Here is a 20,047-nt window from a genome sequence, read left to right as displayed (position 1 = left end):
AAAAGAGGATCAAAAGTCTTGAAAAGGCAATTTTCAAAGACATTACAAAGGTACTGGGTATTACACCTAACCTTGTTATCATTGCGTTGGCTGTAGCTTCGCCGTACCAACAAGTGGTGATTTCGATATTCAAAGACCACCTGTTCGCATGGTGTGGAAAAACAGAGGACGATGAAGACCAGCTACCAGAAACTGACAATATCTCCCAGACACTTTTGAACGAATTTAAAGATAGTATATTTCCAATACCGGGAGAAAAATCATCATCTGGAGTTACTGGCAGATCTTGTGATGCTGACAAAAATGAGCATGTGAGCGCACTTATTCAAGGTGTACTCTCACATGCTGAAAAAACGTCCCGCTACAAACCTTCAGCTAAACTACACAAGCTGCTCTTTGACAACGTGGTGTCTGATGTCAACATCAAAGACCTGTATGTAGATGAAAAAAAATTAAAAGGTCTCGATAAGGCCATTTACCAAGAGCTCCAAACACTTTGCAAAGAAAAACCTTTGTTAAAGTTACTGAATGACAGGGACCCCTTAATGCGCAGGGTGACGGTTCATACAATTAAAAATCACTTGATCGAATCGTTGCAGAATCCAGCCCTTAGGGCAGCTGGAGAGGTTGAAAAGTACAAGTCTTCTGCGGAAATGTGTATTGAGGACTTGGTGAAGCAGCTTGTCGAAAATGCAGACTCACCCTGCTCTTCTGAAAAAGCTGATACCATCGCCAAACAGCTGTTCAGTAAAGTCTGGCCTCGAATCAAAATGATTCCAATCCCCGCTGTACATGTGATATTCCTCAGTAATATGGTGTACAATTCTCTCATAGAGAAGTGGAAAGACCCAGATGTAATACTGACATTCATGGCATTAGACCACAGATATGTTTACGAGCTCATTATTAGGGTCTTCAAAGAGCATGCTGTAACCATATTAGAAAGTCAACCTTTCATCGGAAGCTTCTTTTCCTCTGTGGGTCGAGCTGTAGGGTTCGCACACGCACAAAACAAAATAAATATTTAGAGTCAATCCATCAGGATTGACTCTAAATATTTCTTTAAAATTATTTGGACAGTTTAAGTGTATTAGTTGACATCAAAGTGACTCTTTAAATTGGCTAACAGCAAACGATTCAAACAAGCTAATTTATTTCACATCCAATGAGTCACTTTAAAAATCCCACGACCGGTCGAGGCAGATGGCCGTCCCTCACTGAGCCTGGTTCTGCCGGAGGTTTCTTGCTTTTAAAAGAAAGTTTTTCCTCCCCACTGTCGCTGAGTGCTTGCTCAGAGGGAATTGTCAGATTATTGGGGTTTTATTTATTTTTTGTCAACTAATACACAACTCTAGCCCGACGTCCCGGAGCTAGCGATATCTCCGGTCGGGCGACCAAAATCTATCTCAGCCCCACCCGTCGGGTTATCATATAGCCCGACGGGCGATTTTGCGAGCCCTGCGATCTTATTGGGCATTCCAAATTGATTTTTTTTTTATTCATTAATAAAGTCCTAAAAAGATTATATTGTGAATATTGCATGTTTTCATTGTCACACAAATGTGTACATTTTCAGCCTAGACTGAACATGTGTGTTTGTCCTCTATTCAAAATCAAACATTTTAGTAGCAACTACTGTATTAAAATATGGCAGATGTTTTACTCTGATTACACAAACTTTATGTAGGAGTAGGTCACAGATAAGAGGTATTTATTTGTAAATTTGACCTCTGACCTCACAGAGATACAGGATGACAGGATATGTGATATTAGAATCCACATGTATTGGTATATAATCTCCTAAATGTTGCCAATGGCAGTAAGGAACATAGCTCTAAATAACATTATCATCTTTTTGACCCTCACTACAGTCTGTATGACAAGTCAGAACAAAAGGTCGGAGGTCAAATGTGGCATTAAATCCTAATGCGGTACATTCTTATGTTGACAATACACACCACACTTGTAAGAAAGTTATAAGTTAAATTATAAGGCTTTTTATAAGGTGTTTCTCTATGAAAGCAGTTAAGATCATTATGCAAATACATAGCCTCAGTATATTGGGGTCTGGAATAAAACTAGAATTAATTAAAAATGTGTAATTAATTATTTAAAAATAGAAATACAGAGCATTTTAAACTAAGTCAATGTATATTTTAATTACTTATTTATATATCTAGTGAACTATTTCCTGACATATTCAGTTATTTTGCTCCTCATCAGCAGCAGTGCTGTGCATCCTGCAAATTTCGTTATCGAGTAAATTAAGAGCAGTATTGCAGATACCGATACTTTTAAAAAAGTATTAAAGGGAGCTTATGTAGGGGAGAGCAGTGTGTTATTATTTATGAGCTGAATCATTGTACATTTGCCAAGTTCGGAACACATTTTCATGAACACCAACACACCAATGTTGTAAGTTTAACAACCCACAGTAATATACTAGTTAACACAGTTTTCTTGTGTATTGATACTGTGGATTTTTAGAGACCTGAAATGTAAATGTGCTGTCTTTAAAGGAGTTTGGGTCAGCTTCTGTTGTGTAAGTTTGTTATAGGCTATAAAGACTTGGAATGAAAATCTTTTTTAATAAAAAGCAAGATTCAATTAAATTATCAACAAAAATTTAATGGACTCTTTGCTGGCTGAAACTCACCGCGCGTGATCACTTGTAATGTAAAGACAGACATGTGACCATTCTGTATCTGCAGGTGAATCAGTGAAGCTACATAAACATTTACATTAGCATAGCTTTCCAGCCATCATGGCAAACCCGGTAAGAACACAGTGGGGTGGGGGGTCGCTTGACATTCTAACTTTAAACCGAGGATTTTAAAAGTGTTTGGTGTAGGTTAAAGCAGTGCACCAGTAGGCTACATGTTTGACATCCACCACACAACTTTCACTGAATCACAACAACTGTGGATCGTCGTTGATCGTCAGCATATAGTGCTTTGGAGTTGACGTCACGCCGCAATGCATTGTGGGAGCGCGGCACCATTTTCGGGGTTTACGAATCAAAACAAACACACTGTGTTGGAACGACGATTACAAGATGCTTAAAAGCAGCTCAAAAGAGAATGGACTGTATAGAGACCGATTGCGTCCAGAGGTACTTGCAGAAAATAGCGTGCATTGGAAATGTGGACCCGTATGAAATACAGCCGTGGAGTAGAAACCCTGAAGACCAACCGCTACTGACGTAGCCTGATATATTTTCGTGCCTTATCTGTGGAATCAGCGTACAAGTCGTCATTCAAACAAAGGTAAGTCAGCTCGAGTACTGCGTGTGAAATGCGTTTGATTTCCCTGCAAACATTCAGATTAATGCAGCATAAATTCATTCATGAGGGGAAATTACAGTGAGAACATGTGGAGGCTGTTAGGTGGATAACATAGTGAGTTCAGTGCATTGATGTGACATTGTCCTGAAGGATTTAGTTATTCTTTATGGTTAAAGAAATTGCAATGATTTATTCATATTTATTATAAATAATTCTAATTATACATCTTGCTTCCATATTTGTATCTTGTGTCACTAAAAATACATTTTCTTTTAATTTTATACATTGATTAATGACCTGCAGAATCTCCTTATCATATTAAGTGATTCATAATTGTCACTTTATGCTTTCTCCATCTCTAAAGTGATGACATTACACATTACATACTTTAGGTTCATTTTCTGCAGGCAGGTTTCTGACAGAGAACAGGCAGATTTACACTGTAACATGCAGCGTTGTATAGATGGATACATAAAGAAATGAAAAATTACATGTATGTGCTAACTTTCTAAACACTTTGTTACATTTAAGTAGATAAAACACATTTATGTCGGCCTTGGCTCATAGTTCTTGTCTTTAAATTAACTTTGTCTGTGTGTGTTTCAGGTCCTGCACTCTCAAAGACTGAATGAACCAGCATTGCAGCCATGGGTCATTGTGAGCATCACAGGGAAGGTTGAAGCCGCCCACTGCACCTGTAAGGCCGGAGTCGCGGAGAGCTGCACCCACGTCACTGCTCTTCTGTTTAATGTAGAAGCAACAGTGTTGATCTGTGGCACAAGGACTGTTACAGATGAACCTGCATACTGGGTTTTGCTGGGTAATATGACCAAGATACAGTCAGTGGTTGGCTATAAGATAGACTTCTCCTCTTCAGCTGCCCAAAAAAAGGCTCTTGATCAAAACATAAACAGACCATCCATATTGAAAGGTAAAAGGAGCCGTCCTCAAAAAAGAAAAATCCCACCTGCTACTGTGGAGGAGTTGTCACTGCTATAATGCCATAATGTTTTATCTAGGGGTCTAGATTTATGCCAGAAGTGCACTGCCATGTAAATAATTTGCATTTACTGAATATGTACTGACTGAGTACCACTGTTCAAAAATTGAATAAAGAAACAAACTAATTTTTGCCTCTTTTTTTTTTTTTTTTATTAAAACCACCTTATAGAACATCACATCTGTTACAGTGTAGAATCCATCATTTATAGTTTACAAATGACAATGTTTACATAGAATCATGACAGTGTTTACATGATATCACCCACTACTAACATTACTTTATTTACTGTATCTTTTGAAGAAAAAAAAAAATACCGCTATTTATACAGCAAAAGACTTAAGAATATTTAACAGGAGCAGGTTTCATTTTTCCCTGGTTTTACTATCACACAGTTCACCAAACGTAGCAAACCTTCACCATCTTATCCAGAAGGGTCACCTCTTCACCCTCACATGGAAGAAGTAATCTGATTGGCATGGTGGTATGTTTGAAGCAGGTCCCTTGTGTAGCGCTGGAACCCAGTCATGATGTTTCATCCATTTCATAGACTGGTTTGCTGCAATAATGCCAAATAATTAGCAACTCTATAAATAGAAGGTAGTCCTGCAAAATCACTCTGCTTGAGGGTCCATCCATCCAAAGGGCATTAGCTGAAAGTAGGCAGGAAAACCAAAATCTAGAGAACATGATTAAACAAATCCAGGCAGAGAAAATTCAGCTTGTAGAGAAGTGCAGACACATGGAGGCCCTAAATAAGCAGTTGGAAGAAAGGCATAATGAATTTGTCAAGAACCAACAAGAAAAAGAAAATGAAAATAATCAAAGGCAGCCCAATGTGGATAATATAAATGAGGGCTGGAAAATAATAATTAATAAAGCACAGGAGCAGATTTTAAACCTGATGACAAAAAACAAACACAACTGTGCTGAATTAAAACAAATGTCCCACCTGCTTGAAGAAAAAGAAGATATTAATCAGGAGCTCTATGGGAATCTCCAAGACACTGAGAACAAGAATCTGCAGCTTCAAGTAAAACTTGATGAAGCCCTGGAGAAAAACAAACATAACTGTGCTGAATTAAGACAAATGTCCCACCTGCTTGAAGAAAAAGAAAATATTAATCAGGAGCTCTATGGGAATCTCCAAGACACTGAGTTTAAGAACCAGGAGATGGAAGTAAAACTTGATGAAGCCCTGGAGAAAAACAAAGAGTTAAACTACAAATACAGTGAAATCCTAAAAAAGAGCACAGAGCTCGAGGAACTTAATAAGAACTTAAAATACAAAAACAATGAAATTCTGAGAAAGAGCACAGAGCTTGAGGAACTTAATAACAACTTAAAATACAAATGCAGTGAAATGCTAAGCAAGAACTCAGAGCTTGAGGAACTTAATAACATCTTAAAATACAAAAATGATGAAATCCTGAGAAAGAACACAGTGCTCGAGGGACAGAATAAGAACTTAAACTACAAATACAGTGAAATCCTAAAAAAGAGCACAGAGCTCGAGGAACTTAATAACATCTTAAAATACAAAAACAAGAAAATGCTCAGGAAAAACACAGAACTCGAGGAAATTAATAAGAACTTAAAATACAAAAACAATGAAATTCTGAGAAAGAGCACAGAGCTTGGGGAACTTCATAACAACTTAAAATACAAAAACAAGAAAATGCTCAAGGAAAACACAGAGCTCGAGGAAATTAATAACAACTTAAAGTGCAAAAACAATGAAATGCTCAGGAAAAACACAGAGCTCGAGGAACTTCATAACAACATAAAATACAAAAACAAGAAAATGCTCTGGGAAAACACAGAACTCGAGGAAATTAATACGAAGTTAAAGTGCAAAAACAACGAAATGCTTAGCAAAAACACTGAGCTTAAGAAACTTAATCAGGACCTAAAATACAAAAACAATGAAATACCCAGGAAAAACACCGAGCTCGAGAAACTTAATTACAACTTAAAATGCAGAAACAATGAAATGCTGAAAAAGAACACAGAGCTCGAGACACTTAATAAGAACTTAAAATGCAGAAACAAGGAAATGCTCAGGAAAAACACAGAGCTCGAGAAACTTAATACCAACTTAAAGTGCAAAAACAATGAAATGCTCAGGAAAAACACAGCGCTCAAGAAACTTAATAGCAACTTAAAGTGCAAAAAAAATGAAATTCTCAGGAAAAACAGAACTTAATAACAACTTGATGTGCAAAGACAATGAAATGCAGGTGCAAGAGCAAGAACTGGAGAAAACACGTAATGAGAGCAATCCATCAGGATTGACTCTAAATATTTCTTTAAAATTATTTGGACATTTAAGTGTATTAGTTGACATCAAAGTGATTCTTTAAATTGGCTAACAACAAACGATTCAAACAAGCTAATTTATTTCACATCCAATGAGTCACTTTAAAAATCCCACGACCGGTCGAGGCAGATGGCCGTCCCTCACTGAGCCTGGTTCTGCCGGAGGTTTCTTGCTTTTAAAAGAAAGTTTTTCCTCCCCACTGTCGCCGAGTGCTTGCTCAGAGGGAATTGTCAGATTATTGGGGTTTTATTTATTTTTTGTCAACTAATACACAACTCGGGGCTCGCAAAATCTCTAGCCCGACGTCCCGGAGCTAGCGATATCTCCGGTCGGGCGACCAAAATCTATCTCAGCCCCACCCGTCGGGTTATCATATAGCCCGACGGGCGATTTTGCGAGCCCTGCGATCTTATTGGGCATTCCAAATTGATTTTTTTTTTATTCATTAATAAAGTCCTAAAAAGATTATATTGTGAATATTGCATGTTTTCATTGTCACACAAATGTGTACATTTTCAGCCTAGACTGAACATGTGTGTTTGTCGTCTATTCAAAATCAAACATTTTAGTAGCAACTACTGTATTAAAATATGGCAGATGTTTTACTCTGATTACACAAACTTTATGTAGGAGTAGGTCACAGATAAGAGGTATTTATTTGTAAATTTGACCTCTGACCTCACAGAGATACAGGATGACAGGATATGTGATATTAGAATCCACATGTATTGGTATATAATCTCCTAAATGTTGCCAATGGCAGTAAGGAACATAGCTCTAAATAACATTATCATCTTTTTGACCCTCACTACAGTCTGTATGACAAGTCAGAACAAAAGGTCGGAGGTCAAATGTGGCATTAAATCCTAATGCGGTACATTTTTATGTTGACAATACACACCACACTTGTAAGAAAGTTATAAGTTAAATTATAAGGCTTTTTATAAGGTGTTTCTCTATGAAAGCAGTTAAGATCATTATGCAAATACATAGCCTCAGTATATTGGGGTCTGGAATAAAACTAGAATTAATTAAAAATGTGTAATTAATTATTTAAAAATAGAAATACAGAGCATTTTAAACTAAGTCAATGTATATTTTAATTACTTATTTATATATCTAGTGAACTATTTCCTGACATATTCAGTTATTTTGCTCCTCATCAGCAGCAGTGCTGTGCATCCTGCAAATTTCGTTATCGAGTAAATTAAGAGCAGTATTGCAGATACCGATACTTTTAAAAAAGTATTAAAGGGAGCTTATGTAGGGGAGAGCAGTGTGTTATTATTTATGAGCTGAATCATCGTACATTTGCCAAGTTCGGAACACATTTTCATGAACACCAACACACCAATGTTGTAAGTTTAACAACCCACAGTAATATACTAGTTAACACAGTTTTCTTGTGTATTGATACTGTGGATTTTTAGAGACCTGAAATGTAAATGTGCTGTCTTTAAAGGAGTTTGGGTCAGCTTCTGTTGTGTAAGTTTGTTATAGGCTATAAAGACTTGGAATGAAAATCTTTTTTAATAAAAAACAAGATTCAATTAAATTATCAACAAAAATTTAATGGACTCTTTGCTGGCTGAAACTCACCGCGCGTGATCACTTGTAATGTAAAGACAGACATGTAACCATTCTGTATCTGCAGGTGAATCAGTGAAGCTACATAAACATTTACATTAGCATAGCTTTCCAGCCATCATGGCAAACCCGGTAAGAACACAGTGGGGTGGGGGGGGGGTCGCTTGACATTCTAACTTTAAACCGAGGATTTTAAAAGTGTTTGGTGTAGGTTAAAGCAGTGCACCAGTAGGCTACATGTTTGACATCCACCACACAACTTTCACTGAATCACAACAACTGTGGATCGTCGTTGATCGTCAGCATATAGTGCTTTGGAGTTGACGTCACGCCGCAATGCATTGTGGGAGCGCGGCACCATTTTCGGGGTTTACGAATCAAAACAAACACACTGTGTTGGAACGACGATTACAAGATGCTTAAAAGCAGCTCAAAAGAGAATGGACTGTATAGAGACCGATTGCGTCCAGAGGCGAAGCGGCGGTACTTGCAGAAAATAGCGTGCATTGGAAATGTGGACCCGTATGAAATACAGCCGTGGAGTAGAAACCCTGAAGACCAACCGCTACTGACGTAGCCTGATATATTTTCGTGCCTTATCTGTGGAATCAGCGTACAAGTCGTCATTCAAACAAAGGTAAGTCAGCTCGAGTACTGCGTGTGAAATGCGTTTGATTTCCCTGCAAACATTCAGATTAATGCAGCATAAATTCATTCATGAGGGGAAATTACAGTGAGAACATGTGGAGGCTGTTAGGTGGATAACATAGTGAGTTCAGTGCATTGATGTGACATTGTCCTGAAGGATTTAGTTATTCTTTATGGTTAAAGAAATTGCAATGATTTATTCATATTTATTATAAATAATTCTAATTATACATCTTGCTTCCATATTTGTATCTTGTGTCACTAAAAATACATTTTCTTTTAATTTTATACATTGATTAATGACCTGCAGAATCTCCTTATCATATTAAGTGATTCATAATTGTCACTTTATGCTTTCTCCATCTCTAAAGTGATGACATTACACATTACATACTTTAGGTTCATTTTCTGCAGGCAGGTTTCTGACAGAGAACAGGCAGATTTACACTGTAACATGCAGCGTTGTATAGATGGATACATAAAGAAATGAAAAATTACATGTATGTGCTAACTTTCTAAACACTTTGTTACATTTAAGTAGATAAAACACATTTATGTCGGCCTTGGCTCATAGTTCTTGTCTTTAAATTAACTTTGTCTGTGTGTGTTTCAGGTCCTGCACTCTCAAAGACTGAATGAACCAGCATTGCAGCCATGGGTCACTGTGAGCATCACAGGGAAGGTTGAAGCCGCCCACTGCACCTGTAAGGCCGGAGTCGCGGAGAGCTGCACCCACGTCACTGCTCTTCTGTTTAATGTAGAAGCAACAGTGTTGATCTGTGGCACAAGGACTGTTACAGATGAACCTGTGTAACCAACTTTAAGGTATAAAGGTGAATTACAGCGCAATAATTACTTGGGCTCGTAATAAGACCCTGGCCAGAATCAGAAGACACCAAATTCGTATGGAGCCAAAGTATTGAGCAGCAATAATGACCTGGACACAATGTTAACTTTTGAGTAGCCACTCTTGTATTGTTACAAGGTATAACAGGTATTTGTCCAATTTGTACAGATAAAGTATAAAATAAAATAAATAGTGTGCACACTCAAACAAAATAAAAGTATTCGTTGGGGCCCTTTAAGAATTTAGAGTTAAGCTGGCGATAGCCAACTTCAAAGGTCCTTGTGAGTGTAACTGGAATGTATGAGTGTGTGGGTGTGTATCTTCTTTGGGGTAGATCGTCCTCAAAGTGGTTGGCTCGCCATCTATCACAACCAGAATATCGTCCTGGTCCTTGGACTTTTCTGTCCTCTCCAAAAACCTGACCTATAATCCAGGTCATAAAATGTACATTCTAATCAGTCTGTTTCAGATGCATTGTTTAAGGTTAAAATACAAAATCAAAATATTGCATCAACCTCATATTCATTGCATCAACATCTTAAATCTTATCAAATCTCACAGTTATGTTGTACAACATTCAATTTTCAAGTATATCAAATATGAGAACTAAACATCTAAGTTGCTCAAATATTTCTCTATTCATGTAAACATTAATTAAACAATACTTATGGTAAGTAACCATTGACATTCAAAATACAATACACCATAACAAATTCAGAACTATGTGCAAATAAGCAACAAAATATACATGTGAGTTCAGTTCAGAGGCATTAAAGCAGTGTGCTTAATTTCTCCACACTATAGGCCTATTCGTGAGAGAGAAATGCACTAAAAATTACCCTCTAGATTACTTTAAACTCACAGTGAACTGACAAAAATTAGCTTTAGAGCGGCTAAGAACATGTTGCTCACCGTTGCTCTGTTTCACAAAAGCCCAACACACAATGGTGTCAGAATTGCAGCAGCTCTCCGGATGAAAGGTGAGTGGTTAGCCTGTGAGACACCGAGCTAGCATTAGCGTGATCACGACGGTAAGTCTCTACAAGTTTTTTCTGTCGGAATAACACTCGTCTTACCGACGTTGCTTCTCCCCTTCATCCAGCCACTCGACTCCGGACTTCCAGCAGGTAAGTAGGCTGGCTTTCCTTCCTCTCAATTCTGAGTTTTTCCTCTCTTTTGTCCGTGGATTTCTCGGTTTGAGTAGCAGATGCCTCCACTCCTCTTGCTGAGATGAGAAAAAAACCCGGGAGCACCATGCACCTTCACCTCACTTCCTGGCTGACAGGGTCAATGCGGCCTGGGTAGGCTCTGATTGGTCGCTGAGCTAGGTGCCCTCACGTGGGGTGAACTGAGAGGTGCATTCAATGGTCATAGGAAATATGACGCTTGTTGATGTGGACAGTTAAAATAAAGAGTAAATATGATTTTTTCATCTGGGCTACACCCTCCCCTCCTGAACTCATGCACGTCCCTGTGCATGGTAGACAGTTAAATGATGATTATTTGACGGGTCAAGGAAGAGGGCGGAACAGGCTCTTCACCATCACTGATGACATCTGCCCAAGCTGAAGACAGTCCTTGCAAGAATGATTTTGCTGCAGTGATCAGAGGATTGCCTAGCTCCGTATAGTCAAGCCGTCGTGGCGGACGACGGTTTCTCTCAGATCTCCTTACAGAATCATTTGTATCTGTGTTTTCCCCTGTATCCACTGGGACTATCTCCTCAATTCTCTCCTCAGGATTCGCACCTCTGGTGCCAGCCTCCTGAAATGGAAGTTGCCTTTCTTGGACGTCTGGGTCATCAACAGGTGAGTCATTTTCAGTTAAGGTTGCTTCATCCACTTGTTCGGTCGGTGTGACTCCATTGGTAGATAAGGACTCAGTATTATCTGTAGTACTGTTAGGCATATCAGGTATGTCGCCAAAATCAGATTGGCTGTCAAAAACAGGTGGGTTGTCAATATCAGGAACATTGACAGGACTCTCACTCACTGTGTGGACAGGGGAACTCAACCAAACAGGAATGAGCAAATCATCTTCTTCATCTGAGGAGTTCTCTTCCTCTAGCGCTGGATTTGCACGGGTTCTTGGCCTGCGTGACACTGGCTTTTGTACATGCTCACTGCTTTCCTCCACAGGTAGGTAGCCACATGGTAGCAACAGATCACGGTGTAGTGTTCTTAGGGGACCATCTTTGTTTTCAGGCTTAACCGTATATACTGGGAGGTTGCCTGCCCTTCTCACCACTACATGCACAGTGAGTTCCCACTTGTCTGAAATCTTATGTTTGCCCCGGATACGGACATTCCTGACCAATACCCGATCTCCAGCTTCCAAGTCTGAGGCAATTACATGTCTGTCAAACCTCATTTTGTTCTTATGAGCTATCTTTGCAGCCTTGTCCATAGCTAACTTGTAGCTTTCTTTGAGACGTGACTTGAGCTTTTGCACATATTCAGAGTGAGATGAGTGTTGTTCCTCTTGTACTGGCAGGTTGAATGCAAGGTCAACTGGCAACCGAGGTTGGCGCCCGAACATCAGTTCGTACGGTGTGAAACCAGTCACTTCATTCCTGGTGCAGTTATAAGCGTGGACCAGGGGTCTTACATGGTCACGCCAACAGGACTTATCTTGATCCCGGAGAGTGCCCAACATGTCAAGCATGGTACGATTAAATCGTTCCACAGGATTGCCCCTAGGATGGTATGGGGTTGTCCTCACCTTGTGGATACCAGCCACCTGACAGAGTTCCTTGATTGTGCGGGACTCGAAATCTGGACCCTGGTCACTATGCAATTTTTCTGGGATGCCATAGTGTACCATAAAGTTCTCCCACAGACACCTTGCCACCGTGCGGGCCTTTTGATTAGGTGTTGGGATAGCAACTGCAAACTTAGTGAAGTGGTCCGTGATCACCAATATATCCTTGGTTCCACTCTTGTCAGCTTCCAGGGACAAGAAGTCCATGCACAAGAGTTCAAGAGGTCGTGTCGTATTAATGTTGACCAAGGGGGCCGCTCTTTCAGGCCGTGCCTTCCTCCGCACGCACCTGCCACACGTCTTCACTTTCCTTTCCACATCCAAAGCCATCCTTGGCCAATAAAATCTTGTCCTTACAAGGTCCAGTGTACGATCAACTCCCATGTGACCCATATGGTCATGCAGACTGGTGAGGACTGTGTTGCGAAGCTCAGCTGGAAGTACAAGCTGGTAGGTTGTCTGGGACCCCTCTTGGCGTCGCCGGTACAAGACATTGTTGCGGAGCTCAAGACGGTTAAGCTCTCGGAGGAGCAGTGGAAGCTCAGGGAGCTGTGTACGCACGGTTGGAGGTGGTGTGTCCCCACATTCGATCTGAGAAATAACATGCTTTATACACTGATCGGCTCTTTGCTCGTCTGCCAGCCCTGCCTCAGTTAGATGGGGAATGGTTGGCAGACCTCCAAACTGTTCCTCTTGCCCATAGCTATCAGGTACAGCACTAGGAGACATAGCAAGCACCTCCACCAAGGCAACACAATCTGCATCTGCCTCTCTTTCATTGTCAGGACTGACGCTGTAGGTGAACTGCCTCTCACAGATTGCTTTCACCACAGACTGATTTACGGCATTGATGTTGTCTGGATCACAAAGGTGATCTTGAGTGAACTGTTGTATGCGTTCAATCTCTTTTTGTGATTTCAGATCGTCCGCTAGCCCTCCGTGTGGTCTGCGTGATAATCCATCCGCATCTCCATTCTGCTTCCCTGGACGATAGAGGAGTTTGAAAGAGAATGTGGACAGTGCTGCTAGCCACCTATAGCTAGTTGCGTCAAGTTTTGCTGAAGTCAGTATGTAAGTCAGCGGATTACTATCCGTTACAACGGTGAAGTGGTTGCCGTAGAGATAGTCGCTGAACTTTTCTGTAACTGACCACTTGAGTGCCAGAAACTCCAACTTGTGCGCTGGATAGCGATTTTCACTCCGTGACAGCCCTCTACTTGCATAGCCTATGACTCTAAGTTGTCCCTCTTGCTCCTGATACAACACAGCACCGAGCCCGGTGGTACTGGCGTCAGTGTGCAGAATATAGGGTTTCTGAGGGTCAGCGAAGGCAAGTACAGGGGCAGTGGTGAGACTTTGGATGACTGACTCGAAGGCTTGCTGGCAAGCTGACGTCCAGCGACCTCCGAAAGGGTCTTTTGGGTCATGGTACTGATGTGCACTTTGTCTTGTGTTTGCTTTTGATTTCTTGTGGCTAGGTGGGTACCCCGAAGTTAAGTTGTGGAGAGGTTTCACAATGCTGGAATACCCCTTAACGAACCTTCTATAGTACCCAGCAAAACCAAGAAACGACTTTAACTCTCGCAGAGTCTGTGGGACAGGCCATGTTTTAAGAGCCGAAATCTTCTCAGGGTCAGTCCGAACTCCATTTCTGGAGACCACATGTCCCAGATAACGGACTGAAGTCTGGAAGAAGACGCATTTCTCTGGTGACAGCTTTAACCCAAACTCTTTTAGACGAGTGAGCACTTTCATGAGTCTTTCTTCGTGTTCCTCAAGGGTTCGGGAGAATACTATCACGTCATCAAGAAAGACCAATGCATCCTTCAAATGCATATCCCCCATGCACCGCTCCATTAACCTCTGGAACGTGCTGGGGGCGTTCGTCACACCCTGAGGCATTCTGTTGAACTCCCAGAAGCCGAGAGGGCACACGAAGGCCGTCTTCGGTTTGTCTGCTTCTTCGACCTCGATCTGGTAGTACCCTGATTTTAGATCAAGAACAGAGAACCACTGTGAACCATTGAGGGCTGAGAACGTGTCCTCTAGCTTCGGAAGGCTGTACGCATCTTTTATAGTCTGGAGGTTTAGACGCCTATAATCAATGCACAACCGGACTTGGCCGTTCTTTTTCCGGACTACCACTATGGGTGATGCAAATGGGGACTCTGACTCTCTAATAACTCCTGCATCAAGGAGTTCCTGAATGTGCTTCCGGACAGCCTCAATGTCCCGCGGGTGGATTGGCCGGGCACGTAGTTTGAAAGGCGTGTCATCCGAAAGTTTTATATGATGTCGCACCTGGTCCGTCCGGCCAAAATCCAGGTCATGCTGTGCAAACACCTCAGGCATGCCGCTGAGCTGCTGAGTGATGCGTTGTTTCCATTCCAGTGGAACTGGGGAGTCACCAAAATTGAAAGTTATGGTGGGCTCTTGGGAAGACGGAGTCTCTGGAGTTCTCTGGGGTGTTTCTGACTGTTTGGTCTTGTTGTGTTCCTTTAATAGGATGGTCTGATAAGCACTAACCTCTGCAATAGTACACTTGGCAGGGATGACAATGTCGTGGTCAGACTCGTTGCTTATAACAACTGGCAACTTGTGGGGCCGTCGCTGGGGAAAGTCAACCAGACCGGCTTTAAGTAGCAGGCCACCGGGCAAGGGGGACGATGACGGGTACTCAATGACAACTGATTTTTCATCCTGAAGGCCCTTGCCAAGGGCGACTCCCTCCACCACTACAGTTGAACCAGCTGGAATGACTTGAGGCATCTTGCCTAGTAGCTTCACTACCCCCTGATGGGTGTCACTTGTCTGCTTCCGTCTCAACTCAATGATTTTGAAGACTACTTTGTAGCCATGTGGGAGGGGTTGACGATTGGCTAAGTCAGTCTTTGAGTAGATGTCGAACAGTACATCTAGGGTGTTTGTGCCTATGAGCATGAGGGATTGTGAAGTGTCAGGGACGATTAAAGCAAGTGTGTTAACATCTACTGGAACACCTGTAAAGTCCTTTGGAAAAGTTATGGTCATTTCTATATAGCCAAAGTAAGGCACTAGCTGGCCATTAGCACCTTCCACTTCTAAGAGGTCATGTAGTGGCTTGATCTTTTGCTCTGAAAGGTGCTGCTGGTAGAATGACTCAGGAACAGTGGTAACTTGGGAGCCTGAGTCAAGAAGACAGTTGACTTCTTCACCTCTCACTGTCACTTGAGATGTACTTCTGGCACCAATCAACTGTTTAGGGAGTTGGAAAGATTGTTTCTGCTCCGAATGGTTTAAGCCAGAACATGTTTGTGCTTTGACAATCTTTACTGGGGTACTTATTTTGTTAACCTCAGCTGTGAATTTGTCGCCATTGTTTGCGTCTGAGGGACGTTGTTGACTCTCCTCAGCTCCTGTTTGTCCCACAACAGGAACTGTTAGATGTTTAAAGGCGAATCTGTACAATCTCGCGCTTCCCACTGGCGTTGTTTCTCCTCCAACTGCTTCCTTTTTTCTGCTACTAGGTTGGGGTTAGCAGGGTCAACACAGCATGGAGCGATATGTCCATCTTCACCGCAGTTGAAACAATACCAGGGCTTGGGTCTGCCCGTTTGCCTCTTTGAAGTCTGTCTTTGCATACGTCCATCTACATCATGTGGCTTTGACATCTTACTCTGCGGCTTCCCTGCAGATCCCTTGCTGTTTGCAAACTTTGTCTTTTTCTGTGACATGAATGTAGTTAGTTGACTTTGCAGACTCGCCACCTGCTTTCGCAGATCCTCAATAGCAGCAATGCTACTCTCATGTTTCTCCTCTGGTTCACAAACATGTGCGCCCTGGAACTGTAACTGAGTTCTCTGCTTTGTGGTGCCAATGTGTTTTCTCATACGGCTAGTTTTTGCTTGCTGTCGATCTTCCTCAGAGCGAATCATTAACAACAGGTCTGAGAATTGGGGTGGGCTGCTCTTCTTTTGCTCAAGTTGCAGGGCGCTGAGTAGGTCGTTGTCCCAACATCCCCTGCAGAACTGTTTAAGTAGATGTTTGTCCACTTCTTCACATGCGACTCCCCCCCTCTTCGTGGCTCTGTTTAATGCTAGCTGTAGCCGGTGAAGGTAAGTGGATGACTTCTCACCTGGATCTTGAAGGGTGTTCAGGAATTGAGCGAAAAGTTCCTCGCCATCTTCTACAGTGCCAAAGGCTGAATCTAGAAGCTGCAAATAAGTCACAGATGGTGACTCAGGCCGCAAACTCTTAACTATGTCAGCTGCTGGTGGGAGCAGGCTCTCGTGGATCTTTCTGGATATTTGCAGGGGGGACATGCTGGGATCATTTTGGAGCAGTTCAATTTGTGTGCGCCATGTGTCATAATCAGTTTCGTTGTTAGGTCTGGGAACCTTACCGGAGAAGGAACGGAGTCTCACCTGAGACTGGATGTGTGGAACAACATCTTGCCTTCGTACGATATGCTCTACCACGACCTTCTGAATGTCAGGTGGGTTCAAGTCACTTACTGAAAGGGACGCTGCTCTCCTTCCATTAGTGAGGGGAACATGATCAGTAGCACCAATATCACTTGGTGTAACATCTGAATGTGAGGTGTGACACTGTCGCTCTTTAGGAGCGGGCAGAGATACAACAGTAGTCTCGACATACGTGGGGGAAGGTTCTTCAGTGGTAGGTCGCATGGCTTCAACATCCTCCCCAATCTGACACATCATCTCCTTCAACACCTCACCGTAGTCTTTGCCACTCAGCTTGGCTAGTTCCTTGAGTTCAGCCAAGTAGGTCTTTGTAACATTACTCCCAACCTTGGTAGTGTACATGCTACTGAGTGTTTTAATTTCATAGACAACGCTGGGATCAACTTGTGCTGTGTACGTGTATGGCAAACGAGGTTCTAAACCTTCTAAGGCTGAACTGCTAGAGTATTCAACGATCAGGTTTTGGTAGAAGTCGGACAGTGAATCATCAACAAAAAGGACTCTTGCGATTTTACCATACTGTTTCAGAAAGTCAATGACCTGTTCATCTTTCTCAGATACCCGTGTTATCCCAGCGACAACAACCGCATTAGGTATTTTGACACCAGACTTTTGTATGAAATCCATGCTGGTCATTGCCTCAATATTGATGCTCAAATCAAATGGCTCCTGGCTGGCTCGCCACTTCTGTAACCAACTTTAAGGTATAAAGGTGAATTACAGCGCAATAATTACTTGGGCTCGTAATAAGACCCTGGCCAGAATCAGAAGACACCAAATTCGTATGGAGCCAAAGTATTGAGCAGCAATAATGACCTGGACACAATGTTAACTTTTGAGTAGCCACTCTTGTATTGTTACAAGGTATAACAGGTATTTGTCCAATTTGTACAGATAAAGTATAAAATAAAATAAATAGTGTGCACACTCAAACAAAATAAAAGTATTCGTTGGGGCCCTTTAAGAATTTAGAGTTAAGCTGGCGATAGCCAACTTCAAAGGTCCTTGTGAGTGTAACTGGAATGTATGAGTGTGTGGGTGTGTATCTTCTTTGGGGTAGATCGTCCTCAAAGTGGTTGGCTCGCCATCTATCACAACCAGAATATCGTCCTGGTCCTTGGACTTTTCTGTCCTCTCCAAAAACCTGACCTATAATCCAGGTCATAAAATGTACATTCTAATCAGTCTGTTTCAGATGCATTGTTTAAGGTTAAAATACAAAATCAAAATATTGCATCAACCTCATATTCATTGCATCAACATCTTAAATCTTATCAAATCTCACAGTTATGTTGTACAACATTCAATTTTCAAGTATATCAAATATGAGAACTAAACATCTAAGTTGCTCAAATATTTCTCTATTCATGTAAACATTAATTAAACAATACTTATGGTAAGTAACCATTGACATTCAAAATACAATACACCATAACAAATTCAGAACTATGTGCAAATAAGCAACAAAATATACATGTGAGTTCAGTTCAGAGGCATTAAAGCAGTGTGCTTAATTTCTCCACACTATAGGCCTATTCGTGAGAGAGAAATGCACTAAAAATTACCCTCTAGATTACTTTAAACTCACAGTGAACTGACAAAAATTAGCTTTAGAGCGGCTAAGAACATGTTGCTCACCGTTGCTCTGTTTCACAAAAGCCCAACACACAATGGTGTCAGAATTGCAGCAGCTCTCCGGATGAAAGGTGAGTGGTTAGCCTGTGAGACACCGAGCTAGCATTAGCGTGATCACGACGGTAAGTCTCTACAAGTTTTTTCTGTCGGAATAACACTCGTCTTACCGACGTTGCTTCTCTCCTTCATCCAGCCACTCGACTCCGGACTTCCAGCAGGTAAGTAGGCTGGCTTTCCTTCCTCTCAATTCTGAGTTTTTCCTCTCTTTTGTCCGTGGATTTCTCGGTTTGAGTAGCAGATGCCTCCACTCCTCTTGCTGAGATGAGAAAAAAACCCGGGAGCACCATGCACCTTCACCTCACTTCCTGGCTGACAGGGTCAATGCGGCCTGGGTAGGCTCTGATTGGTCGCTGAGCTAGGTGCCCTCACGTGGGGTGAACTGAGAGGTGCATTCAATGGTCATAGGAAATATGACGCTTGTTGATGTGGACAGTTAAAATAAAGAGTAAATATGATTTTTTCATCTGGGCTACACCTGCATACTGGGTTTTGCTGGGTAATATGACCAAGATACAGTCAGTGGTTGGCTATAAGATAGACTTCTCCTCTTCAGCTGCCCAAAAAAAGGCTCTTGATCAAAACATAAACAGACCATCCATATTGAAAGGTAAAAGGAGCCGTCCTCAAAAAAGAAAAATCCCACCTGCTACTGTGGAGGAGTTGTCACTGCTATAATGCCATAATGTTTTATCTAGGGGTCTAGATTTATGCCAGAAGTGCACTGCCATGTAAATAATTTGCATTTACTGAATATGTACTGACTGAGTACCACTGTTCAAAAATTGAATAAAGAAACAAACTAATTTTTGCCTCTTTTTTTTTTTTTTTTTATTAAAACCACCTTATAGAACATCACATCTGTTACAGTGTAGAATCCATCATTTATAGTTTACAAATGACAATGTTTACATAGAATCATGACAGTGTTTACATGATATCACCCACTACTAACATTACTTTATTTACTGTATCTTTTGAAGAAAAAAAAAAAAATACCGCTATTTATACAGCAAAAGACTTAAGAATATTTAACAGGAGCAGGTTTCATTTTTCCCTGGTTTTACTATCACACAGTTCACCAAACATAGCAAACCTTCACCATCTTATCCAGAAGGGTCACCTCTTCACCCTCACATGGAAGAAGTAATCTGATTGGCATGGTGGTATGTTTGAAGCAGGTCCCTTGTGTAGCGCTGGAACCCAGTCATGATGTTTCATCCATTTCATAGACTGGTTTGCTGCAATAATGCCAAATAATTAGCAACTCTATAAATAGAAGGTAGTCCTGCAAAATCACTCAGTAGGATGTTTGTTCTAATTTGCTATGAGCTCAGAGCGCATCGAAAATCAAACTAATAGACTATAAAGAGTGATATGAACATATTTAGAACTTACCGGAATGAAAATGTCTGGAGCACCAACAGATATTTGGAGATGGAAGAG

General features: G+C 41.3%; 2 protein-coding genes across 2 annotated transcripts; one reads left to right on the top strand and one right to left on the bottom strand.

Moving 5' to 3' along the window:
- The first annotated feature begins 5,374 nt into the window (after nucleotides 1-5,374).
- Nucleotides 5,375-7,525, top strand: LOC146381938 (uncharacterized). Its single transcript, XM_084938647.1, has one exon. It carries the CDS (start codon nucleotides 5,375-5,377, stop codon nucleotides 6,488-6,490), a length of 1,116 nt encoding a protein of 371 aa, XP_084794773.1. The 3' UTR covers nucleotides 6,491-7,525.
- Nucleotides 7,526-15,865: 8,340 nt separating this feature from the next.
- On the bottom strand, nucleotides 15,866-17,545 carry LOC146381937 (zinc finger CCHC domain-containing protein 18-like). The gene has a single exon (XM_084938132.1). The coding sequence runs from the start codon at nucleotides 17,543-17,545 to the stop codon at nucleotides 15,866-15,868; it is 1,680 nt and encodes a 559-aa protein (XP_084794258.1).
- Nucleotides 17,546-20,047: the final 2,502 nt, after the last annotated feature.

Source organism: Perissodus microlepis, chromosome 8, assembly GCF_051167445.1.
Source record: "Perissodus microlepis isolate ML-2025 ecotype Zambia chromosome 8, ASM5116744v1, whole genome shotgun sequence".
NCBI classification, from domain to species: Eukaryota; Metazoa; Chordata; class Actinopteri; order Cichliformes; family Cichlidae; genus Perissodus; species Perissodus microlepis.
This window is presented reverse-complemented; position numbering and strand designations above follow the sequence as displayed.

Coding starts and splice junctions, on each gene's coding strand:
- LOC146381938 (XM_084938647.1), top strand. CDS start 5,375: ATGTCCCACCTGCTTGAAGAAAAAGAAAATATTAATCAGGAGCTCTAT.
- LOC146381937 (XM_084938132.1), bottom strand. CDS start 17,545: ATGACCAGCATGGATTTCATACAAAAGTCTGGTGTCAAAATACCTAAT.